General features: G+C 36.2%; 1 protein-coding gene across 2 annotated transcripts in view; it reads right to left on the bottom strand.

Annotated features, from left to right (window-relative positions):
- Positions 1-561: 561 nt before the first annotated feature.
- The window catches only part of LOC148944049 (kelch-like protein 12), a 132,977-nt gene continuing 105,832 nt past the window's right edge, over positions 562-27,706 (bottom strand). For both annotated transcript variants that reach the window (XM_089099745.1, XM_089099746.1), the window contains exons 11-13: positions 25,877-25,984; positions 1,995-2,155; positions 562-1,077 (exon numbers count right to left, since the gene is read on the bottom strand). In XM_089099745.1, coding sequence (XP_088955871.1) covers positions 1,045-1,077; positions 1,995-2,155; positions 25,877-25,984 — 302 coding nt within the window. In that variant the 3' untranslated portion in view covers positions 562-1,044. The remainder of the gene's footprint in view (positions 1,078-1,994; positions 2,156-25,876; positions 25,985-27,706) is intronic.

Here is a 27,706-nt window from a genome sequence, read left to right as displayed (position 1 = left end):
GCTTAGCATAAATAACTAAACAGTTTTGTCTCTAAATATCTTAGCAGCTTAAGAAAAAAAAAGAGATACATAAGTACTACCCATACAAAAATATTTTATTTTGTTTTTCAAGTTGGCGGACTGTAAACGTTCCAATCAAGAGTTTTTGACAATGTCTATTTCAACGGTATACTTTTTTATCTTAATTTAAAATCATTTTTGAGGGTTTTCAGGCTCTATTTGAAAATTTTTAAATACTTTCTCGTAATTACCAATTACTACCCAGTTGAATCAGAATGAAAATTATTACTTTCAGAATGCGTTAAGAACGAAATATCTACCTCTTTAAAACCCAACGAATGAAATTTCGGCTGCTATAGGCCATGGTTCACTCAGTGGCGGATCCAGGGCGGGCGCACCCCAGCCCCCCTAGCGTAGTCTAAAGTAGTGTAATTTACTTAATTAACTCAAGTTTGCGTTAATTAAACTTGCTCCTAACGCAAGTTTATCGGGTCAACCTCTTTTGCCCCCCCCAAATTTTTTTCGGATCAACCTAATTTGCCCCCCCCCCAAAAAAAAACCCTGGATCTGCCCCTGTTATTAGGTTAAACGTACTGCTGTAATCATGAAAACCAGTTAAATGGATCAATAAAATTCTATAAATTTTTTACCCCATATGAGATTCCATATTAAGAACACAAAATGTTATATCACGTTCTAGTTTTTGCTACTCTGTTTGCAAAAAAAATAAAATAAAAAAGCCTATAATTAAATTTCTACATTAACCTATTCGATTAATCTTAATTTAATATTATAGTATTTTATTGTGCGTGATTGATAAATATGTCATTCCAGGTTTTGTTAACACTCCACACAGAAAGTAATTTATCAGATAGCAACTCTCAAAAAATAAGGAACAAATATCAGCAAAAGGGAAATAGGAGGACAAATGAAGTAAAAACAGCCAAATGTACTGAACTTGTTGTTACGTAACTCGAGCCCTTCAGAGACACAGAACACTGGAAGAATATTTGTAATACATTCTAGGATTAGGAATGTTCTCACTTAGGCAGTCTTCATTATATCGTCTTTTCTAATCTGCAAAAAAATGGATATAATTAACATATAACGGTATAGATTGAAAGAAAATATAAAAAATGAAAAGATAAAGAAAACGAAGACAAAATGAAAATCGACAATTATTATTACAAGAACGTAACAAAAATGCATACAATTTTTGGTGTTTAAAAAAAACAACATTGTTTTTAAAAAAATGTCATCATAGCGTCTGAGAAGGATAAGCAGGAAGCAAGAATTGAATTCAAGCCAGTGTTTCTTTATTTATTGAATTTGCTGATTTGATACCTATGACTTAAGACTAAAACACAAGACGATAAATATCGAAATTTAAATTTCTATATTTGACAGGGTATATGCAATGGAACATGTCGGGTTGTTACTGAATTATATAAGAACGTTACTACAACAAAAATATAATTATTGGGGAAAAGCTGGGAAAGAACTTCTTTGGTATTTGTGACGTCATGCGAAATTATGCAAGAGTATGAATGAATCCAAACAGCTAAAGCAAAATGCATGGAAATAATGTCTGAGAGAACAGCGATAGCTGTGGTTAGAAGATATGTGAAAACAAGCATATTACAATGAATCACAAATGAAAATGATGGACAACGAAACCTGCGGTTATGAATTTTTTAATTTTAAAATCTGCTGCTAGAAGAGGAGAAAAAGCGAGAATCACATAAAATCTCAGGAGATCCAATAAAATATATGATTCTGTGGAAGGATAAACAGGAAGCAGGAATTGAACTGACACTAGAATTTCTTAATTCAACTAAAATTGCTGATTTGCCACCTCAAGACTTCAAACTAATGAGAAGCCTGATAACTATGCCAATGTATAATTTAAGAATTAAATATATACAAGCCTGCCGTGTGCCGTGTTCCCGCCAAATATTTAATAGCCCCAAAATTATCAATAAAATTAAAGGTACCTGAAAAGTAACACAGGAGAGCCAAGATCGTGAGGAGGGCATAATATCAACCATCTCCCATTTGTCCGTGTCTGGGTTGTATCGTTCAATTGTATCATGATATTTATCCCAGCCTTCTTCTCCTCCGAGCACATAAATGTAGCCATTCGTCATCGAAACACCTTAAAAAAGGAAAAAAAAGAATCTGGGAAATGCTGCAATTAATGTTCCGCAAAATCCCAAACATTTACAAAATTTTGTAGAAATGTAATAAAACTTTTTTAAGTATTGATAAGCGTACCAAAAATGCCAGCATTGAACATTAAAATGATGGAAGAAAATTATGGGTAAAATAAAAAATAATAGCAAAATAAAATAATACGATATAGTAATGTATTAATAACATATAAATAATAGTGATAATAATAAAACATAATAATGTTAAAAGTAATGTTTATTATTAATATATTTCATATTTAATTATATTCTATGTTTTGCATTTAATATAAACAAAAAATTTCATTTAGTGCCTTTCAACATATTATTTACATATATAAAACGTTTCATCTCCAAATAGATTCTCATAAATCAAACTTAAAAATGTATGTTCTACATAAAAAAGAATTCAATTAAATAAGAAACCAAAATAATTATTAATAAGTACAATATAATTACGAAACTAGTTAAAATTTAAAAAAAGGGAATATTGCAGCCTGGACAATAAAATCACCCGCCTATAAAATTAACTTATGGGAAATTATAGAAAGCATAATTTCAAAGCAGTTTCCTTCTATAGGATAATTTGCCCAAACAATGTGACACTGGGAGACAAACAGCTGTATCCTTCGGCACCCTGTATATACATGAAGCAAAGATGCAGGACGAAGGCAGGTGAAGGAAATTCGAGTGTCTAAGGCACAGCTAATAAAACACATATCTCCTTGTTAGGCAGATATTCCTAAAATAGATGCGAATTTTATGGACACTTGCTTAAAAACAAGTTTTTACATATTCGTATCTTGAACAAGAATCTTTAAAACAGAGACTTGGTCAAAGGATGTTTCATTTTAGAGAGGTCGAGGTAGTTTCATCAGGTAATTAAATTTGATGAGCTTTGTGTTCTAGGTAATCAGATACGAGCTTTGATTTGACTGATGCCTGAGTCATCTAAAGTCACACTGACTCTTATGCCTCAGTGACACAATATCGTCTCTGTCAATAAATTAAAAAAGAAAACAAGTTTTTTTTAAAACTGAAAGTAAAGGAGCGACGTTAAAACTTAAAACGAACAGAAATTGTTCTGTATATGAAAGAAGCTGTCCCCTCCTCAACGCCTCGCTCTTGTGACTCTCCTCCTCAACGCCTCAGTGATACAATATTGCCTCTGTCAATAAATTAAATAAAAAAACAAGTTTTTTTTTAAAACTGAAAGTAAGGAGCGACATTTAAACTAAAAACGAACAGAAATTATTCCGTATATGAAAGAAGCTGTCCCCTTTTCAACGCCTCGCTCTTTACGCTAAAGTGTTTTTTATTGTTTTAAAAAACAAAGTTGTGAGACAGAGTCAAACTTTAGCGTAAAGAGCGAGGCGTTGAGGAGGAGACAGCCCCTTTCATATACGGAACGATTTCTGTTCGTTTTAAGTTTTAATGTCGCTCCTTACTTTGAGTTAAAAAAAACATTTTTTTTATATTTAACTTCTAAACGTTTTTGAATTAACGCAGCTTTGATTTCGGCTCACCATAATGAATAATTAAAACGAAATTTGCATATTAATTTTAATCATTTTTGGCTAAATGGCTTTCTCGAAATTTAAATCTGATGTAACTTACGAATTAACTTACGTAACGAAATTCTATATGCGTATATTTGTATTATGTATATTAAGGAGTTCGCCCCCTAGTCAATACCACGGTCTTTACGCTTAAGTTCAAATTTTGTTCCAGTTCCTTAAGAATGACCCCTTAATCACAAAAGCCGCTAATTACAATAAATAGCTCTGATGAAAGTACAAAAAAATTTAGCGTAAAGAGTGAGGTAATAAATAGGAGGCAAACCCAATCATATACGTAATAATTTCTGTTCGTTTCAAGTTTTGATGTTGCTCCTTACTTTCAGTTGAAAAAATTGTATTTTTTTATATAATGTCCTTTCCCCCATGAAAAGATCCTCCAATGTAACCCCCGACCCCCCCCCCCCCAACTAACAGAATCCCCCTGTAAACTTCTGTATACTTTCAATAAACAATACTATATGTAAACATTGGGCAAAGTTCATAACTTGCAGACGTTCCCCCAGGGACTGTGGGGGATTAAGTCATTCTCAAAGACATAGCTATAGAATTTTTTGACCATGCTGAACATAATGGCTATCTCAAAATTTTGATTGGGTAATTGGGAAAAAATGAGCGTGGGAAGGGGCCTAAGTCATCCTCAAAGACATAGTTATTGTATTTTTCGACCATGCTGAAGAAATGGCCCCATTCTCCCATTGAGATATCTCCTATATCTCACAGTGGCTAAAACCCCTCCTGAAAACGTCTGTATATTTCCCAATGACCAATACTATAATTGGGCAAAGTTCATAACTTGCAGCCCTTCCCCCGGGGACTGTGGGGGATTAAGTCATCCTCAAAGACATAGCTATTATATTTTTCGACCCACTGGTTCAATACAATCACCCCTGGAAAAAAACGAAAAAAACAAATAAACACGCATCCGTGATCTTTCTTCTAGCAATTAAATTAAAAAAAAAAAAAAAGTTTTTTTTTTCAACTGGAAGTAGGGGCGACATTAAAAATTAAAACGAACAGAAATTATTCCGTATTTGAAAAGGGTTTGTCCCCTCTTCAACGCCTCGCTCTTTGCGCTAAAGTTTTTATTGTTTTAAAAAATAGAGTTGTGACAAAAAGTCAATCTATGGCTTAAAGCGCGAGGCGCTGCGGAGGGGACAGACTCTTTCATATACGGGATAACTTCTGTTCGTGTTAAGTTTTAATGTCGCTCCTTACTTTCAGTTAAAACAACTTGTTTTTTTTTTATTTAATTTCTGAACGTTCTTAAATTAATGCAGGCTTTGCTTTTGGCTCCCAGTACATAACTAATTAAAACGAAATTTGCATATTAATTTTACTTTTTTTTGGCTAAATGGCTTTCTCAAAAGTTGTTTAATTTTATTTACGAACATTTTTATTAGCAATAAATATGCGTAACTTACCAATTAACTTACGTAACGAACTTCTATATTCGTATATTTTTATTAAGCATATTAGGGGGGTTCGCCCCCCTATTCAATACCTCGCTCTTTACGCTAAAGCTTGAATTTTTAAAATTCTTTAAGAATGACTCCTTAACCACAAAGGCCGTTAATTAGAATAAATAACTATTGTTAACTTACTAAAAAAACTCGAATTTAGAAAGCTAGGCATTGTCTTGGGAGGGGACCCAATCACATACTTAATAGTTTCTGTTCGTTTTAAGTTTTGATGTTGAAAAGTTTTCAGTTGAAAAGTTTTTCAGTTGAAAACTTGTTTTTTTTTTAATTTAATTTCTGATCGTTCTTTTAAATAATGCTGTGAAATCCGACACCCCCTTCATAGCAAAACTTCCTCCGTGGAAAGATCCTCTCACGTAACCCCGGATACACGCCCCCCCCCACTACAAGAAAAAATCCCTCCTGAAAACGTTTGTATACTTCCCAATAACCAATGCTATATGTAAACATTTGGCAAAGTTCATAACTTGCAGCCCTTCCCCCGGGGACTGTGGGTGATTAAGTCATCCTCAAAGACATAGCTATTATATTTTTCGACCATGCTGAATAAAATTCCTATCTCAAAAGTTTGATCGGGTGAATTTGGAAAAAAATGAGCGTGGGAGGCGACCTAGTTGCCCTCTATTTTTAGGTCACTTAAAAAGGGCACTAGAACTTTAAATTTCCGTTCGAATGAGCCCTCCCGCGATAATCTAGGGCTACTGGATCGATACGATCACCCCTGAAAAAAAAAAAAAAAAAAAAAAAAAAAAACAAAAACATAAAGGCGCATCCGTGATTTTTCTTCTGGCAAAAATACAAAATTCCACATTTTTGCAGATAGGAGCTTGAAACCTCTACAGTAGGGTTCTCTGATACGCTGAATCTAATGGTGTGATTTTAATTAAGGTTCTATGACTGTTAGGGGGTGTTTCCCACTTTTTACGAAAATAAAGCAAATTTTCTCAGGGGCGTAACTTTTGATGGGTAAAACTAAACTCAATATATTTGAAATCACCGTGAAAATCTGATTCTTTTGATGCATCTATTGGTATCAAAATTACTTTTTTTAGAGTTTCGGTTACTATTGAGCCGGGTCGCACCTTACTTACAGTTCGTTACCAAGAACTGCTTGAAAATACAAAATTCCACATTTTTGCAGATAGGAGCTTGAAACTTCTTTAGTAGAGTTCTCTGATATGCCGAATCTGATGGTGTGATTTTTCATTAAAGTTCTATGAGTTTTAGGGGGTGTTTCCCCCTTTTTTTGAAAATAAGGTAAACTTTCTCAGGGGCGTAACTTTTGATGGGTAAAACTAAACTCGATGAAACTTATATATTTGAAGTCCGCATAAAAGTCTGATTCTTTTGACGCATTTATTGGTATCAAAATTCCGTTTTTTAGAGTTTTGATTACTATTGAGCCGGGCCGCTCCTTACTTACAGTTTACCACGAATTGTTTGAAAAATCCAATATTTATGAATGGTATCTGTTTCTCCTTGATTTGAACTTTAAATTTGTACCACAGAAGCGGAAAATTGAAATGGCAATACATAGTTTCGAAAACATAGTTTATGTACGGATTAGAGATTGATTAAAGGGCAGTAACCAAAAATGGACCTTTGATCTTTAAAAGGCTTAGGGGGGATTATCCCTACTCCTGTTTTTGGTTATTTCTGTTCGTTATCAGTTTGACATGAGTATTCATTGTAAAGTCTATTCGTTATGGGTCAAATTTACTCATTGATTGAAATTTCTGTTTAAATTATTATACGATTTTGTTTCAGTTTGTTTCTGGCTTAATAAAGCTCTTCACCTTTCTTTGAAGCACTCTTTTTATGGAATTATGTTTTTCAATTAATTATGTAAATCATCGAAAACAAACTCCTCCCGGGAAAAACTAAAGAAATCATGTCCGCTGTATAATAAAATTGCGAAAGTGGACATTCCCTCGTTGTCACGCCTAAAGGTCATATCTGAAAATTTTCACATTTCAGCGATAGTTGCCAATAAATACCATTTGCTAAGCTGTTCTCAAACGGAGGATCAACAGGGAATACATAGAGGGTGATTTAACTGACATTATCCACCTAATTCTTTCTCTTAAAACAGCTTAGAAAATGAAAATTCAGACATGATGTTTTAGGTGGGATAGCGATGATTTGGCGTTTATTTTTGGGCCTTTTGATTATGTTGTAAATAGTGAAAGTAATTTCGGTATTACAACGGTCATAAAAAATACCAAAAAAGTAAAATTGTACTCGTATCTTTTTCAGCTGTTCTACTTGTTTTTCAAGACTTATGTTTTACAATGTAGGTTGACCTAGTCTAGGGATTTTTATTTAGAAATAAGATACGTGACAAAAATCAGACAGATACAAAGATGAACAATGGCACAAACGTGAGACTAGACCACGTTTAGGTCGAGTCTATATTTGGCAGTGGACCTGAAACACGTTAAACATTCCCGTCAGTTTATAAACCTGTTCCTTCAGTAGATTTAATCCTGATTTTGTTATCACGTTGAGAACCAATTGAGCAGGTATCCGGTTTTTTTAATCAATGGGTTCACTCTGCTACGAAATAGGTAGAAACTAACCAGAATTCCACAGATTGTAGGCTATAGGGATAAACTTTTCTAGAAATTCAGTTGAACAAAAGGACATACATATTAAATCAGTTTTTGCAATCTGAATTATAATGAAAAGGAAAGTAGCAAGCAAAAAACAAATTGGAAAAAAATTGAGGAACAAAATTTGAAAGATCACTAAAGCCGCGTTTTCAGGCTCAGCGGGTTCCAACACGGGTTGTTCTCGTCTAGTGTATCAAGCGTTGTGCATCAGTGCATCTAGTGCATCAAACACGGGGTTGAAACTTCGAACCCGCTGAAACTAGACGAAAAACTAGAAACTTGAAACTAGAAGAGAATAACCCGTGTTCGAACCCGCTGAGCCTGAAAACGCGGCTTAGTAGATTTCACGAGTTCTGTATTTGACATAGAAAAGAAATGCCTTTTTTTCACACAGGTCTTTATAAGTTTTTATTTTAGTATTGATTTATAGCATTTATTTCATGAACATTTATAGCATAGGAATGGCATATTGTTTAGGGACAAGCTTAATGGAAATTCAAAGAAAAGCAGCGTTTGTTTTTACCGCGCAGCTTTTCATAGTTTGTTGATAATACTATTTTTGATGCTATTGAATGTCGACGTTCACCAGTGAATGTCCGAAATACCTTTTTTTCTGTTTGGATTTAGTCAGCGTTGCCACTCAACTTTTTCAATTTAATGCAAGGTTTGATGATGACAGGTAAGGTTAGAATACATTAGGTTAGGTCGGGTTAGCTTAGGTTTTTAGCCCATATCTGATATTTAGAACCAAATTTAACATAATCTAATCTAACATAACCCAACTTAACCTAGACTAACATAATCTAACCTAACCAACCTTTTACCATCGTAGCTTGCATAAGACTAAAAAAGCTGATTCGCAAAGCTAATTGAATCCAAGCAGAGAAAAAGGAATTTCGAACATTCACCGGTGAATGTAGACATTAACAAGATTTCGGACATTCACGCCTTCACGGTAACATCTATATTATATTACTTCTTAGATCATTCTAAAGTCGTGACAAGGGATGGTATATTTTGTCAAGCGAAAACGACCAAACATACTGGCTGGTATGTTTGAATGAAAGCAGAATTCTCTAAGTGTTTCTAGAAAGCTTATTTGTCCAAATAAGGGCGCCATTTCACGAAAATCTAGGGACGGGGCAAAGATTTCTTTCGATTTTTTCAATTAATGTACAATTTTTTTTTATAAAATATAAGGAGGGGGAATTCTTTCGCTTTTTCAATGAAAACACCAAAAATTATTTTTCACAAGTTGGGAGGGTGATTGCTTCCCTCTCAATTGGGGATTCCCCCCTCCCCCAATTGGCACCCTTGAATCTTAAAAAGGCTGATATACCACTTTAGAAAGATCCTTAGGAAAGGCTACATGGTACTTATCTGTTAGCCAGTACACACTCGAGAATTTGGATCTACAAAATCAGACAATAACCAGTTTAGCCACTTATCTGTTATAGCCATCACATTCAAGAAGTGAAGTTAGGTTAATCCTAATGAAATAGAAAGCTTGTGTTTATCTTCAACACAGTTTTTCTGGCCAGAAAAACCACTTTTTCAGCTCGAATCCGAATCAGAAACGAACCGGATTCCGCAAGCATGAAGACGTTTTATTCCGTCGCGTAAACGTGAAATATGGCTGCCTAGGTGAAACCTGACTCCTGCAAAATGTCGTCTAAACCAACGTAAAAGAATTAACAGGTTAATGATAAATAATCGTTTCCCTGTTCGCCCCCCCCCCCCCAAAAATAAACACTGTGCATGAAAACTGATATTTTCATGTTGCTATCATAGGCAGCAAAATAGCGCTGCCTAAGTAAAGTACGATGTTGGAACAATGTATTATTTATTTTTTTTGTTTTTTTCCGTACCAGGCAACTTCGTATCGAAGGAGTTGTCATAGAAACTTCGCAAAGGGCTCATTCGATTGTAAATTGGAGTGGCTAGTGCCCTTTTTAATAGTCGAAAGTGATTGGAGGGCAACTAGCCCCCCGCCACTCCCATTATTCCCCCAAACACATCCAATCAAAATTTCGAGATAGCCATTTTGCTCAGCGTAATTGATTTCCAGATAGAAAATATGTTTGTGAGGAGGACAATCCCCCAGAGCCCTCAGGGCAAAGGTTTTAAGTTATATCCTGGGGGCACGTAAGGTTTTTATATAAGGATTTGTCGTAGAAACTTCAAAAAAGGCTCATTCGATTGGAAATTAACAGGGCTAGTGCCCTTTTTAATAGTCAAAATTGATTGGAGGGCAACTAGCCCCCCCCCACATCCATCATTCCCCCAAAACACATCCAATCAAAATTTTGAGATAGCCATTTTGTTCAGCGTAGTTGATTTCCAGATAGAAAATATGTTTTTGAGGAGGACACTCCTCTACAGCCCTCAGGGCAAGGGTTTTAAGTTATGCCCTGGGGGCATATAAGGTTTTTATAGAAGACATTGTCGTAAAAACTTCAAAAAGGGCTCATTCGATTGGAAATTTAAATGGCTAATTCCCTTTCTAATAGTCGAAACAGATTCTAAGGCAACTAATCCTCCTCTCACGCCCACCTTTCCCCAAACACATCCAATCAAAATTTTGAGATAACCAATTTATTAAACGTAGTTTAAAGTTCTGGAAATTAGATCTTTGAGGATGACAACTCCCCCACAGCCCTCAGGGCAAGGGTTGTAAGTTAGGCCCTGAGGGAATATAAGGTTTTGTTTAGACAACGTTGTCGTAGAAACTTCAGAAAGGGCTCATTCGATTGGAAATGTAAATGGCTAGTTCCCTTTTTAATAGGCGAAAAAGATTCTAAGGCAACTGACACCCCTTTCACGCCTCAAACCCATCCGATAAGAACTTTGAGATAGCTTTTTTTTTAAATTAATTTTAAAAAATTTTTCAGAAAAATACTTTTTTCAAAGAAAAGTAAAGGCCATTTTAAACTTAAGCTCAGCAGATACAAATCCCTTTTAAAGTTCAAACCTACTGCGTCATTGGCGCTTTACTGAAAACCAATTTTATGACAATTATTTTCTTTTGTACTTAATATTGGAAATAAACATTAAAATTATAGTAACATTTTGAACTGATGAACTTTCAGCAACTAATATCATTATACATAAAATATTCAGTTTAATTTATTAGCTCTTTTTAAATTTGTTAAAGACAAATGTAGTTTCCCAACAAGCAAGTGTTTCGATACTGCCTCCTTTCCTAACTGTATATAAAAACCAAAAGCCTTCTGCGTCATTGGCGCTTAACTGAAAACTGATTATATAATAAATACTTTCTTTTCCAGTTCTTAGAGTACTGAAAATAAAATACAATTACAGTGAAATAAATTCTTGAATTGATGGAATTTTCAATAATTAATATCATTATACATCAAATATTCAATTTGATGTTGTTTATTCTTTCCAAAACTGTTTAAGACACATACGGTTTTCAGTAAAGCGCCAATGACGTATTAGGTTTTAGACTTTCACAGTGAGAGAAGGAGGTCATACCCAAACTCTTGTTTGTGGTGATTTTTGTTCGTTTCAAGCTTGATTTGCATATTCAATTTAAGTTTCACTCGTTTTAAGATTTATTTATTAATTTAAATTAATATCTCTTGTATGTTTGTTTACATTGATTGTTTATTTAATTTCTGATCGTGTTAAGTTTCATTTATACTTCAATAGGAAAATATTATTTTTTCGTTTTAAGCTTGATATTCATATTCAATCTAAGCATTACTCGTTTAAGATCTATTTATTCATTTATATTATTACTTGTTGTATATTTTTGCTATGATTGTTTATTTAATTTCTGTTCGTTTTGGGTTTCATTTATTCTTTAATAGTAATTTATGGTCATTTTGAGTTTGAATTTTAAAAGGTATTTGTATCTGCTGAGCTTAAGTTCACAATGGACTTTACTTTTCTTTGAAAAACTTATTTGTCGGAAAGTTTTTTTTTTAATTAATTTTTGTTCGTTTTTGATTGCAAAAAATTTCAAGTTTTTAAAAATTCCTTATTTCAAAATCAAACTAAAAAAAAAATCAAATATTCATCAAAGTAACAATATCAAAGTGAAAAAATGGGTTTGTGTCAACCTCGGAGTTTTTATTATCTGATGTTGAACTATTTTTAACAAAAGTGCTATCTCAAAATTTTTATCGGATAGGTTTGGGGAAAAAGGGCGGGGGGGGGGGATTAGATTAAGCTTCGGTCTCTTTTGACTCTTTAAAAGTGAACTAGAACTTTCTTTTTTCAATCAAATGAGCCCTCTCTGAAGTTTATACGAGTATTATTTCTATAAGAACCATATATATCCCCAGAGTATAACTTACAACGTCTATCCCTGGACCTTGGGGGGTTGTGTTGACCCTGGAGTTTTAATATCTGATGGTTGAACTATTTTGAACAAAATGTTCACCTGACGTTTTTATTGGATGGTTTTATCCGTCCAATACATCCAAAGGCGTGGAGGGTGGGAGGGGCTAGTTGCCCTCTGAAATTTTTTCACTCTGAGAAAATGAACTACAACTTTTAATTTCCATTCAAATGAACCCTCTGTGAATTTTATACGAGCATACCTTCCATAAAGACCATATATGCCCCGAGAGCAATACTTACAACGCTTGCCCTGGCCCTGGGGGGGGGTGTCGACACAGGAGTTTTTCTTATCTGACCTTTGAACTATTTTTAACGAAATGACCATACGTAAAGGAGTTTTTGTTATATGATCTTTGAAATATTTTTAACAAAATGGCTACCTCAATTTTTTATCAGATGTATTTGGGGGAAAAGGGCTTTGGCGGGGGGGGGGCAGTTGCCCTCTGATTACTTTTGATTCTTAAAAAGGGCACTAGAACTCTCGATTTCCAATCGAATGAGCCCCCTTTGAAGTTTATACGACGACCCCTTCTATATGAAGTGCCTCTTGGAAAAAAATAAATGGAGTGTGGGGGGAGGCTAGGGGCCCACCAATCACTTTTGACTCTTAAAAAGTGATTTACAACTATCAATTTCCAATCAAATGAGCCCTCTAGGAATTTTATACGAGCATCCCTTCCATAACAACCATTTATGCCCCAGGGCATAACTTAAAACGCCTACCCCAGGGCCCTGGGGGAATTTGTCGACACCGGAGTTTTTTTTTTAAACAGAACTTTGAACTTTGTTTTAACAAAATGTCTATCTCAAAATTTTTATCTGATGCATTTAGGGTGTGGAGGAGGGGGGCTAGTTATCCTCCGATCTCTTTTGACTCTTAAAAAGTGGACAAGAACGTTCAATTTCAAATCAAATGAGCCCTCTCCGAATTTTATACGAGCATCCCTTCCACAAGAACTATATATGCCTCTAGAGCATTACTCATGACGTCTGCCCCCAGGCTCTGGGGGGTTCCGTCGACACAAGAATTTTTCTTATTTAAACTTTGAGCTATTTTTAATGAAATATCTGTTTTAAAAATTTGTTCGGCTTGGCGTGGGGAAAAAAGGGTGTGTGAGGGGGAGGAGGGGCTAGTTGCACTCGGACATATTTCGAATCTTAAAAAGTAAATTAGAACTTTCAATTTCCAATCAAATGAGCCCCCTCTGAAGTTTATACGAGCATTCCTTTCATAAAAACCATATACGCCCCCAGGACAACAATTACAACGCCTATCCCCAGGGCTCTAGGGGGGTGTATTTGTTATCTAATTATTGAACAATTAAAAAAACAATGGCTATCACAAAATTTGTAGCGGTCGGGTTTGGGGAAAAAGAGCGGGGGGGGGCTAGTTTAACTCTCTTGACTCTTAAAAAGCGAACTAGAACTTTCAATTTCTAATCAAATGAACCCTCTATGAAGTTTATACGAACATCCCTTTCATAAGAACCATACATGCCATTAGGGCATAACTTAGAACGCCATCCATTGTGCTCGGGGGGATTGTATTGACACCGGAGTTTTTCTTAGCCGACCTTAAAACTATTTTTTTTAACAAGATGTCTATCTCAAAATTTTCATCAGATGGGTTTTGAAAAAGAAGGCGTGGGGGGGGGGGATAGCTTCACTCGGATCTCTTTTGAATATTAAAAAGTGAGCTCTAACTTTCAATATCCCATCAAATGAGCCCTCTCTGAATTTTATCCGAGAATCCCTTTCAGATGAACACTATATACCCCAGGGCGTACCTTAAACCGACAACCCTCGGACCCTGGGGGAGTTGTGACAACACCCGAGTTTTTGCTATTTGGTCTTTTAACTATTTAAAAAAAAAAGCTAGCTCAAAGTTCTTACCGGATGGTTTTGAGTAAAAAAGGGCGTGGAGGGGGGGAGGGGTTCTCTTCAATCTCTTTTGACCCTAAAAAGTGAACTACAACTTTCAATTTCCAATCAAATGATCCCTCTTTGAAGTTAATACGAGTATCTCTTCCATAAGACCCATATATGCCCCCAAAGGCATAATTTACAACGCCTGCCCCCGGGCCCTGGTGGATTGTGTCGACACCGGAATTTTTGTTATATGATCTTTGAACTATTTTTAACAAAATAGCCATGTTAAAATTTTTATTGAATGCATTTGGGGGGGGGGGGAGCTGGTTACCCTCCAATATCTTTTGACGCTTAAAAAGTGGACTAGAACTTTCAATTTCCAATCAAATGAGCCTTCTCTGAAGTTTATAGGAGCAATCCTTCCATAAGAACCCTATATACCCCCAGGGCATAAATTATAACCCTTGCCCCTGAAGACTGTGGGGGGAATGTCCAGCTCAAACATATAATTTCCAGAAATTTCAACTATGTTGAACAAAATGGCTATATCAAGATTTCGATTGGATGTGTTGGGGAATGGTGGGCGTGGAAGGGGTGTCAGTTGCCTTAGAATCACTTTGGACTATTAAAAAGGGAACTAGCCATTTAAATTTCCAATCGAATGAGCCCTTTCTGAAGTTTCTACGACAACGTTGTCTATACAAACCTTATACGCCCCAGGGCATAAATTACAACCCTTGTCATGAGGGCTGTGGGGGAGTTGTCATCCTCAAAGACCTAGTTTCCAGAACTTAAAGCTACGTTTAATAAAATGCCTGTCTCAAAATTTTGATTGGATTGGTTTGGGGAAAAGGGTGGGCGTGAGAGGGGGGTTAGTTGCCCTCAAATCACTTTCGACTTTTAAAAAGGGCACTAGCCCTTTGAATTTCCAGTCGAATGAGTCTTTTTTGAAGTTTCTACGACAACACCTTCTATAGAAACCTTATATCCCCGCAGGGCATAACTTAAAACCCTTGCCTTGAGGGTTGTGGGGGAGTGTCCTCCTCAAAAACATATTTTCTATCTGGAAATCAACTACGCTGAACAAAATAGCTATCTCAAAATTTTGATTGGATGTGTTTGGGGGAATGATGGGCGTGGGGGGGGGCGGTTAATTGCCCTCCAATCACTTTCGACTACTAAAAAGGAAACTAGCCATTTCAATTTCCAATAGAATGAGCCTTTTTTAAAGTTTCTACGACAACTCCTTCTATAAAAACCTTGTATGCCCCCAGGGAAAAACTTAAAACCCTTGCCCCGACGGTTTTGGGGGAGTGTCCTCCTCAAAAACATATTTTCTATTTGGAAATCAACTACGCTGAACAAATGACTATCTCAAAATTTTGATTGGATGTGTTTGGGGGGAATGATGGGCGTGGGGGGGGGGCTAGTTGTCCTCAAATCGCTTTCGACTATTAAAAAGGACACTAGCCCTTTGAATTTCAAATCGAATGAGCCTTTTTTGAAGTTTCTACGACAACACCTTCTAAAAAAACCTTATATGCACCCAGGGCATAACTTAAAACCCTTGCCCGAGGGTTGTGGGGAAGTGTCCTCCTCAAAAACATATTTTCTATTTGGAAATCAACTACGCTGAACAAAATTGCTATCTAAAATTTTTGATTGCATGTGTTTGGGGTAATGATGGACGTGGGGAGGGGGGCTAGTTGCCCTCCAATCACTTTCGACTATTAAAAAGGGTACTAGCCCTTTGAATTTCCAATCGAATGAGCCTGTTTCTAAGTTTCTACGACAACGCCTTCTATAAAAACCTTATATGCCCCCAGGGAATAACTTACAACCCTAGCTCCGTGGGTTGTCGGGGAGGGTCCTCCTCAAAAAGATATTTTCTGTCTGGAAATCAACAACGCTGAACAAAATACCTATCTCCATATTTTGATTGGATGTGTATGGGGGACTGATGGGCTTGGGGGGGGGCTAGTTGCCCTCCAATCACTTTCGACTCTTAAAAAGGGCACTAGAACTCTCAATTTCCAATCGAATGAGCCCTTTTTGAAGTTTATACGATGACCTCTTCCATATGAAGTGCCTCTGGGAAAAAAATAATAACAAATAATAAAACATTGGAGCCGTATGGCCTTTACTATAGGCAACGCTATAGCGTTGCCTCTGATAGTTCAAAAACCACATAACAAAAACTCAGGGGTCAACACAGCCCCCCAGGGCCCGAAGGCAGGTGTTCTTAATTGTGCCCTGGGGGAATATATGGTTCTTATTGAAGGGATTTTCGTAAAAAAATTCAGAGATGGCTCATTTGATTGGAAATTGAAAGGTCTAGTTCAGTTTTTCAGAGTCAAAAGAGATTAGAGTGCAACTATCCCCCCCCATCGCCCCTTTTCCCCAAAGGCATCCAAGACAAATTTTGAGATAGTCATTAAGTTAAAAATTGCTCAAAAGTCAGATAACAAAAACTCAGGTGTCGTCACAACCCCCCAGTGCCCGGGGGCAGGCGTTGTTAGTTATGCCCTGGGGCATATATTGTTTGCATGCAAGGCATGCTCGTATAAACTTCAGAGAGGACTCATTTGACTGGATATTGAAAGTTCGAGCTCACTTTTTAATAGTCAAAAGAGATCCGAGGGCAGCTAGCCCCCCCCACGCCTTCTTTTCTAAAACCCATCTGATGAAAATTTTGAGACAAGACATCTTGTTAAGAACAGTTCAAAGGTCGGATAAGAAAAAATCCGGTTCAATAGACCCCCCCCCCACAGGGCACAGGGGAAGGCGTTCTAAGTTATGCCCTAAGGGCATGTATGGTTCTTATGAAAGGGATGCTCGTATAAACTTCATAAAGGGCTCATTTGATTGGAAATTGAAAGTTCTAGTTCACTTTTTAAGAGTCAAGAGATTTAAACAAGGCCCCCCACGCTCTTTTTCCCCAAACTCGTCCGCTACAAATTTTGAGATAGCCAGTGTCTTGGAAATTGTTCAAAAATTATAAAACAAAAACGCCCCCCCCAGAGCCCGGGGGATAGCGTTGTAAGTGTTGTCCAGGGGGCGTATATGGTTCTTATGAAAGGGATGCTCGTATAAACTTCAGATGTGGTTCATTCGATTGGAAATTGAAAGTTCTAGTTCAATTTTTAAGAGTCAAAAGATATCCGAGGGCAACTACCCCCCCCCCCCAAACCCTTTTTCCCCCAAGCCCATCTGATAAAATTTTTATAATAGCCATTTCATTAAAAATAGTTAAAAGGTAAAATAAAAAAAATTCCTTTGTCGACGGAGCCCACCAACACTCAGAGGCAGGCGTGATGAGTAATGCTCTAGGGGCATATATAGTTCTTATGGAAGGGATGTTCGTATAAAATTCGGAGAGGGCTCATTTGATTTGAAATTGAAAGTTCTTGTTCAATTTTTAAGAGTCAAAAGAGATCGGAGGGCAACTAGCCCCCCCTCCTCCACGCCCTAAATGCATCAGATAAAAATTTTGAGATAGATATTTTGTTAAAAATAGTTCAATGTTCTGATAACAAAAAAACTCCGGTGTCGACACATCCCCCCGGGGCTCGGCTGTAGGCGTTGTAAGTTATGCCCTGGGGGCATATATGGTTGTTATGGAAGGGATGCTCGTATAAAATTCCTAGAAGGCTCATTTGATTGGAAATTGAAAGTTGTAATTCACTTTTTAAGACTCAAAAGTGATTGGAGGGCAGCTAGCCTCCCCCCACTCTCCATCCATTTTTTTTCCCAGAGGCACTTCATATAGAAGGGGTCATCGTATAAACTTCAAAGGGGGCTCATTCGATTGAAAATCGAGAGTTCTAGTTCCCTTTTTAAGAGTCAAAAGTGATCAGAGGGCAACTAGCCCCACAAGCCCTTTTTCCCAAAATACATCTGATAAAAAATTTGTGTAAGCCATTTTGTTAAAAATAATTCAAAGATTATATAACAAAAACTTCTTTACATATGGTCATTTCGTTAAAAATAGTTCAAGGGTCAGATAAAAAAAAACTCCTGTGTCACCCCCCCCCCCCACCAGGGCCGGGGCAGGCGTCGTAAGTATTGCTCTGGGGGCATATATGGTTCTTATGGAAGGTATGCTCGTATAAACTTCAGAGAGGGTTCATTTGAATGGAAATTAAAAGTTGTAGTTCATTTTCTCAGAGTGAAAAACGATCGGAGGGCAACTAGGCCCTCCCGCCCTCCCGCCATCCACGCCTTTGGGTGTATCGGATGGATAAACCCATCCGATAAAAATTTCAGGTGATGATTTTGTTAAAAATAGTTCAACCATCAGATATTAAAACTCCAGAGTCGACACAAACCCCCAGGACCTAGGGACAGGCATTGTAAGTTATACTCTGGGGATATATATGGTTCTTATATAAGGGATACTCATATAAACTTCAGAGAGGGCTCATTTAATTGAACATTGAAAGTTCTAGTTCACTTTTAAAGAGTCGAAAGAGACCGAAGCTTAATCTAGTCCCCAACGCCCTTTTTCCCCAAACCCATCCGATAAAAATTTGAGATAGCAATTTTTTTTAAAATAGTTCAAGCATCAGATAATAAAAACTCCGAGGTTGACACAAACCCATTTTTTTTACTTTGATATTGTTACTTTGATATCAGTTTTGATACTTTGATGAATATTTGATTTTTTTTGAAGTTTTATTTTAATATAAGGGATTTCTAAAAACTTGAGATTTTTTGCAATAAAAAACGAACGAAAATTAATTAAAAAAACTCCAAAAAATAAGTTTTTAAAATAAAATTAAAGACCATTTTAAAATTAAGATCAGCATATACAAATACATTTTAAAATTAAAACTGAACACGACCAGAAATTACTATTAAAGAATAAATGAAACCCACAAAGAATAGAAATTAAATAAAAAATCATACCAAAAACATGCAACAAGTAATATCATTAATGAATAAATAGATCTTAAAGTGAGTGATGCTTAGATTGAATATGAAAATCAAGCTTAAAACGGAAAAAAATATTTTCCTATTGAAGTATAAATGAAACTTAAAACGAACAGAAATTAAATACACAATCAATGCAAACAAACATACAATAGATATTAACGTAAATTAATAAATAAATCTTAAAACGAGTGAAACATAAATTGAAAATGCAAATCAAGCTTGAAACGAACAAAAATCACCACAAACAAAAGTTTGGGTATGACCTCCTTCTCTCACTGTAAAAGTCTAAAACCTATGAAACTCAGAGAGGAAAGAAAATAACGAAATGAAAAATAAAATAAAAATAGGTGAAAAAACGAGGATTTTGTCAGCCAGTGGAAAAACCATGAAGAAGAAGAAATAAGCAAATATTTCGACAAGGACTTCCGCCAAGTCGTCCTCAGTGCCAAAAAAAAAAAAAAAAAAAAAAAAAAAAAAAAAAAAAACGAAAATCTAACCTTTCGAACTTTACCCGACAAAGACAGAACAGACACTAAATAAAAACCAGGCAGGAATCAATGAAAAAGAATTTACCAAGATGATTGAGCAAGAATCCCTTGCCTTGCAATAGTTTTAGCTGGTCTACAGTTTCGGTTTTCATTAGATATGCAAATAGGTTCTAAGTTATACCGGGTGAAACTAAATACGTAAGATAAGATAAGAGACACTAGATAAGATTTTTTTATCATCAATTAATAATACCAGAATATACATTTTGCTAACCACACAAATGCTCCTAGGCCTGTAATGGAGGGGGAATAGATATCGTTCAAAGTAAACACTAAATAAATATAAAAACATTACAATTTGCCTACATTGAATGATCCATTCAATACATACAATCCAATCACGACACTCCTAATCCCCCTCGAAAGGCTCCATGGCCAGGGATACAAGGGGGATGAGAAAAAAAAGAAAATACAATATATCCAAACAACCATAAAAAAGAAAAAAAAGAAATCAATCGCCAAACAACATATAAAATTAAAAAGAGACCATACCTGAGGCCTGGGAGTCATAGCGCAGAGAAGACCACCATAAAACAAAACTAAACATTCAGGAGACATCAACTCCACAAAAAACAAAAAAACAAAAAAAAACAAACAAACTATTCTGTTTGATTCTTAACTAAATGGTCCTTAAGAATCCTCTTGAAAGTGCCAAACGAGTGGCATTTCTGTACTGAAGAAGGCAGGGAGTTCCAAACCTGATGACAAACGATGAGGGGATTGAAATCTGACCGCACAGTGGGAGTAGGAGGAATGCAGATATTATGTGACGAACGAAGGTTATATGGAGCTGAATCAGAAATAAACTGAGGAGTTTTTTGAAGAGATTTTGGAAGATTGCCATGAAGCTGAGGAAAAACAAAAGAAGCACAAGAAAGAATGTAGATAGACTGTAGATTTAGAAGGGGTCTTGGTTAAGAAGGGTAGGTATCCATAACCAGACGCGGTTTTTTATTATAATTGACATAAAGCGACCGCAGTGTAGAAGGAAAAGTAGACATCCATACTATGGGGCAATAAGAGATATATGACTGGACAAGGCAGAAAAAAAAGAAGCTTCAGAATAGATCCAGGAAAGGTGTGTTTGAGTTTTCGAATAACACCCAAACTCCGTGAGACCTTAACCCTAATCATGGCTATATGGTGTCTAAACGAAAGGTTCTCATCAAGCAGGATACCAAGAAACCTGATCAACCGATTCTTTGGTATGCACAAGGAGCGTTGTAACACCTGGAGCACTTTCTGTTGAGGGACATATACATCAATTCGAGAAAAAATTAGAAATTATGAATTGGTAACATTCAAGGCGAAGTTCTTTGCCTCAAACCATGAAATTACTCTCTCAAATATTGCCACCAGGTTAAACCTGATATCAAATTCCGTCTTCCCTAGAGTCCAAAAAGTGCTGTCATCAGCAAAAGCAACGAGGCAATCTTCATTAGAAGTAGCATTGGGACACGAAGGAACATCCGGATGACAGAGATTGCAGCATACCAGAGGAATGGTGTTCTTGACTGCTGAAATCAGATCATTGACGTAAATCATAAATAAAACGGGACCAATAACAGATCCCTTGGGGATGCCATAATTTACTTCAGAAGGGCTCCGGAAAAGTGGATTAGTTGAAATAATTCTACCAGAAAGATATGATCCAAACCAAGAGAAAGCATTTGATCTTATACCAATATGCGATAGTTTCCAAAGAAGAATCTGATGAGTCAAAGAATCAAAAGCTTTACGAACATCCAAAAATAAAGCTGCCAGGATAAGACCAAAATCTATTGCCAAATGAATAAAATTCAAGAAAAATGCGCAAGCATGCTCTGTAGAGTGATTTGCTCGGAATCCAAACTGGAAGTCATGGAAAAAATTTTTGACATCCAGAAAACTAAGAAGCCTAGATAGAATAGCCTTCTAAAAAATTTTGCTGAAAACAGATAGAAGAGAAATTGGCCTATAATTAGCAGGATCACTCCGGGACCCACCTTTATACAGCACTATAACCTTAGCTCGCTTGAGTGATTCAGGGAAAATTCCTTTCTCGAAAGACAGATTGAAAAGCTTAGTCAATGGTGACAGAATAGCAGGAAGAACGACACGGATAACCATCGTAGGAATTCTGTCTGGCCCTGAAGAAGATGAACCTTTAAGTGCATTTATGATCCGAGCTACCTCAAACTCAGAAACAGGGGTCAAAACCATTGACTTTAAACATGGGGGTCCAAAATAGGCTCTGAAATCGCAACGAGGAGTTGTAGAGCTCACAGAGGAAGCAGTCGTCTTTCCTATATTAGCAAAATAAGACGCAAGCTCTAGCTGAACATTTTCTTCTCCTTGGACAATTTTACCATCAACTATCAGCGTTGTTGGAACTGAAGGCGGAGGGGGAGTAGGTTTAAGTACAGAATTAATAATTTCCCATGTCTTCCCAACATCCTTTCCACACTCAGAAAATTTCCTTTGATAATACTGAGACTTGGCCTTCCGACACAGAGAATTAAACATACTCCTATAGGCCTTGAACCGCTGATGATGAGAAGCAGATGACGAAGCCTTGTATAGCTTCCACAGATAATTTCTCCTTTTCCAGCTTTTATGGAGACCTGGAGTCATCCACGGATTCAGCAGTACTATCCTTTTTGAGGTAAGAGGTACTGGATTGTGGTGGCAATCTTGTATGATACCTTCTTTTACTGGATCATAAAAGAAATCGACCGAGCGGTTAAAATCCGAGTCCGAATCCAACCTCGCGCAGGGTTGATCACTCAAACGAGAGTTAAGTAGACTAATATCACTGACAACACCACGTACACATGAGAGAGGAGATGGCGACTCTTTACGCTGCAATCGATCAGCAGTCCTATATCGGGAAATAGAAGGAAAATGATCAGACATATCACTAACCGTCGCCGAATTATATCAGATATCTAGTGTCGAAAAAACATTATCAATAAGTGATGCATGCATCTCAGTAACTCGGGTTGGTATACAAAATGAGGGTAAAGGTCCCGCGGAAAGCATCATTGACAAAAATCTGCAGCCGAAGCAGAATTTTGATCCAGCAGGATGAGGTTGAAATCCCCCATAAGGATAAGTTCGCAAGGATGCTTTTGGACTAAGTCCAGAACCTCTTCCAGAATTTTCATAAACAAAGGAATAGATCCACTAGGGGATCTGTAAACCAAACCGACAACTAAATCCCTACAACCTGACTTAATCTCAATAAAAAGAGATTCAAAGATTCCTTCCTCATTTCTACTCAAATCACTTCGGAAATTATATACAAGATGATCGGCAATATGCAGGGCAAGGCCACCTTTCGCCATCTGTTTCCGGTCCATCCTCTCCATCCTAAATCTTTGGATATCTAAAAGCATATCCTTTTTTGAATCCAGGAAAGTTTCAAATAATCCAATAACATCCGGAGTTCCACCCCTGACGATCTGTTTCAGCTCATCAAAAGAGGAGCAAAGTCCCTGAATGTAAGTCCGTCTAAAACCTACTGCGTCATTGGCGCTTTACTGAAAACTATATGCGTCTTGAACAGTCTTGGAAAGTATAAACAACATCAAATTGAATATTTGATGTATAATGATATTTATTGTTGAAAGATCCATCAGTTCATGAATTTATTTCACCGTAAATTTATTTTTATTTTCAATGCTGTAAGAACTGTAAAAGAAAATATTTGTAATATAATCCGTTTCAAGTTAAGCGCCAATGACGCAGTAGGCTTTTGGTTTTAATTTACAGTTAGGAAAGGAGGTAGTATCTAAACACTTGTTTGTAGGGACACTATATTCGTCTTTAACAACTTTAAAAAGAGCTAATAAATTAAACTGAATATTCGATGTATAATGATAATAATTAAAAAACTTTTTCCACAAAATGAGTTTTTCAAAGAAAAGTAATAACTCCATTAAACAAAAAATGAGCAAAAATAAAATCAAATAATCTACCAAGCGTGAAACTACCACACATCAGCATCGATAAATAAATGAAACCCAAAACGAGCAGAAATTACAATAAATAACCAAGTCAAACTCAAAACGAGCAGAAATTAACTTAAGTTGGGCGCAAAGCCCCTATGCCTTCCCAAGGCCAGAACAAAATTTGCACTTTACTGAAAAAATATATATGTTTTTACTTTTATAACTTTAATAAATCAAATAATATTAACATCTTGATTACTAAATATCAGTATATGTATGTTAAACTGACAGTGCACATTCATTTGTATTTTTTTAGTAAAGTGCAAATTTTGTTGTGTCCTGCTCAAGGGTTTAATTTCCTGAACTTTGAATTGCGTGGAACAAAATGGCTATCTCAAAATCTTTATTGGGGGGAATAAATCAAAATCTATGTTTGGGGGGAATGATGGGCGTGGGGGGGGGGGGGGCTAGTTGCCCTCCAATCACTTTCGACTATTGAAAACGGTGCTAGCCCTTCGAACTTCTAATCGAATGAGCCCTGTTTTGAAGTTTCTACGACAACGCCTTCTATAAAAACCTTACATGCCCCGGGGCATAACTTAAAACTCTTGCCCTGAAGGTTGTGGAGGAGTGTCCTCTTCAAAAACATATTTTCTATCTGGAAATCAACTACACTGAAGAAAATGGCTATCTCAAAATTTTGATTGGATGTATTAGGGGGAATAATGGGCGGGGGGGGGGGGCTAGTTGCCCTCCAATTACTTTCGACTATTGAAAAGGGCACTAGCACTGTCAATTTCCAACCGAATGAGCCTATTTTGAAGTTTGTACGACAACACCTTCTATAAAAACCTTATATGCCCCCAGGGCATAACTTAATACCCTTGCCCTGAAGGTTATAGGGGAGTGTCCTCCTCAAAAACATATTTTCTATCTGAAAAACAACTACGCTGAACAAAATGGCTATCTCAAAATTTTGATTGGATGCGTTTGGGGGAATGTTGGGCGTGGGGGGGCTATTTGCCCTCTAATCACTTTCGACTATTAAAAAGGGTACTAGCCCTTCGAATTTCCAATTGAATGAGCCTGTTTTGAAGTTTCTACGACGACCCCTTCCATATGAAGTGCCCTGCTCTAAAGGAAAAAAATAATACATATTACATTGTGTTAACATCGTTCTTAAATCCCCTCAGGGCATAACTTAAAACCCTTGCCCAGAGTGTTGTGGGGGAGTGTCCTCCTCAAAAACATATTTTCTATCTGGAAATCATCTACGCTGAACAAAATGGCTATCTCAAAATTTTATTGGATGTGTTTGGGGGAATGTTGGGCGTGGGGGGAGGGGGGGGGGCTAGTTGCCGTCCAAATACTTTCGACTAATAAAAAGGGCACTAGCCACTCCAATTTCCAATCGAATGAGTCCTTTTCGAAGTTTCTACGACAACTCCTTCGATACGAAGTGCCCGGCTGAAGAAAAAAAAAAAAAATACATTGTGCCCACATCGTTCTTTACTTAGACCTTTACTCTTCTTTTTACCTTTAAATCGTTCTTTACTACCATGATTAATTGCTGAAAGATCATCAGTTCAAAGTTTTTTTTTTTAATTAATACTGTTTTTTTTTAAATAAATAATAGTTACCATTTCTGATTCAGTGTCAGATAGCGATTTTTTTTTTCACTAGGCAGTTTTTTTCAAAACGAGTCTTTGAACTTTTGATTACTATGTAACTATGAAACGCATAAAAACAGTAAAATAAGAAACAAGTTTTGCACCTAAAAAAAAAAAAAAAAACAAAAAAAAAAAAAAAAAAAAAAAAAACACTCGTGTAATCCAGAATTTTCTGTGTCTTCCGTTTTCAAATATGCAGCCCAAAAAAGAAGTCGTTCTTACCGCACTTTTCAAAAAATTTACTTAGAAAATGAGATGAACACAAAACGTGTATAGGCCTGAAACTCTTATAAGCCAGGAAAAAAAGGAGCAAAATCTGAGTGGTTCGTTTAAAGCCAATAAAAGGAACGAAAACTTTAGACACAACTTCTTTCAAATAACATCTCTGTTTCTCTGTGCTTTGAAAGAAGCCGAAAAATACAGTTTCGGACAACCAGATCCAATCAACTGGGTAAATCATGACATTTATAGTGGACAAGAGTCTGGAAATTCAAACTTCATCCTATTTGCCGCATTAGTTTTGCCACACATAAATAAAACTCTTGCAACCGCTTTACAACGGCAGAGTTGTTACTTAAAAAACGTTGGATGGGTTTCCAGTTATGCAAACAGCTTGAATGAGTTGAAAGGTTCTAAAATTCTGTATGCTTTAAGTACACGTTTTTGGCCAGGTATGCTGAAACGAGGACACTTACCTGGTCTGTAACGTCGTTCAATCATCGGTGCTTTATCCTCCCAGACACCTCTAGCAATATCGAAGCATTCGACCTTGTTAGTGTTTGTGGCGGTACCCTGCCATCCTCCTAAAGAGAAAAAACGAACAGACTATAACAAAAGAGAAAGTAATATATCTATTTCTGTGCTGTACCTGACTGCTTCAGATAAAAATTTATATATTTAATTAAAATAAACTCGTTATGTGGGAGGATCTTTCCATGAAGGAAGTTTTTATGGGGAAGGTACATTGCTATGAAGGGGGCGCCGGATTTCCCAGCATTATCTAAAAAAAGATCAGAAATTAAATAAAAAAAACTGTTTTTCAACTGAAAGTAAGGAGCAACATCAAAACTTAAGACGACAGAAAATATTACGTATATGATTGGGTTCACCCCCTAGTCAATACCTCGCTCTTTAAGCCAAAGATTTTTTAACACTTTCATAAGAGCTATCTATTCTAATTAACGGCATTTGTGATTAAGGGGTCATTTTTAAAGAATCGGCGCAAAATTCGAACTTTAGCTTAAAGAGCAAGGTATTGACTAGGGGGCGAACCCCCTAATATACGAATTAAAAATATATCAATATAGAATTCGTTACGTAAGTTAATTCGTAAGTTACGTATATTTATTACTAATAAAACGTTCGTAAATAAAATTAAACAAGTTTCGAGAAAGCCATTTAACCAAATAAAAGTAAAATTAATATGCAAATTTTGTTTATTTATACACGTACGGTGATCCAAAATCAAAACCTGCATTAATTCAAAAATGTTCAAAAATAGAAATAAAAATGTTCAGAAATAAAAATCTGATTCCACAGTTGAAATAGAAAGTGCAGCTTTCTGGAAAGAATTTGGTGTTCTCTTTTTAACCCTGAAATCATCGTTCAACACACTATGTACTGTACTTGAGCGTTAATCCTACCATAATCTGAATTCACGCCACGCGATTTGCCTTTTGTCTGTTTTCCAAATTCAACATGGAAATTGTTCTGGTGGTACATATCCGAAACACAGATCATTGAGAGCAATGTGATTTTCAACTCGGATAATTTCTGGGTAAGATGAAATCTATTTTGTCATCTATTGTTCTTGACCGAAATGGCAACTTTACACAGGTGAATACTATTCAAGAATAGTAACCTATAATATCTTCAAGTTGATAACATGTTGATGATGATTAATCAAAATACTGAATAAACGTGCAATAAAATTAGCGCAAATTTATTAATAAATTTATTATCACTGACAGGGTTCTTCAAAATTGACGTTTTTAGTCATAAATTCCAAGCACGTGCATTTTTTTTTTTTTTAGTCACGTCGAAATTCCAATTGGAATTTTTTTCCCCGCTTGCGAATATTCGGTGATAGTCCTAACATTTTTATTTATTCATTATTTTTTTTCAACTAACATAAATTCAGGCATGGAGACAGGGCGGGGACCTTAAGACTAGTGCCCACCAAAAATATCGTGATTTTTAAAATTTTTCTTATATTTTTTATATTTTATTTTCTGACTATGGGTCAGCATGGATTTAACAAAATAAGGTTGATTTGTAAATCAGATTGCGTTGTGTTGCATTGCATTTATGCATTGGTAAATCAAGAAAAACCGAGAAAAAATGGATAAATTAAACCCCCTCCCAAAAATATACTATAAATCAAAGTTAAAGCTGCATTAGCACTTCCTTATTAGACCCTTGAAAACAACCAAATATTACTGCAGTATGTCTCTAAGGTGAATATCTGTATCTCTGTGCCCTACCACAACCTTCTAAACCACAATAATAAAGATAAGCGGACATGA

The sequence above is a fragment of the Artemia sp. Qi Xiang Cuo genome, chromosome 14 (genome assembly GCF_049724085.1).
Source record: "Artemia sp. Qi Xiang Cuo chromosome 14, ASM4972408v1, whole genome shotgun sequence".
Lineage (NCBI taxonomy): Eukaryota > Metazoa > Arthropoda > Branchiopoda > Anostraca > Artemiidae > Artemia > Artemia sp. Qi Xiang Cuo.
Note: the sequence above shows the minus strand (reverse complement) of the source record. Positions and strands in the feature narration are given on the sequence as shown.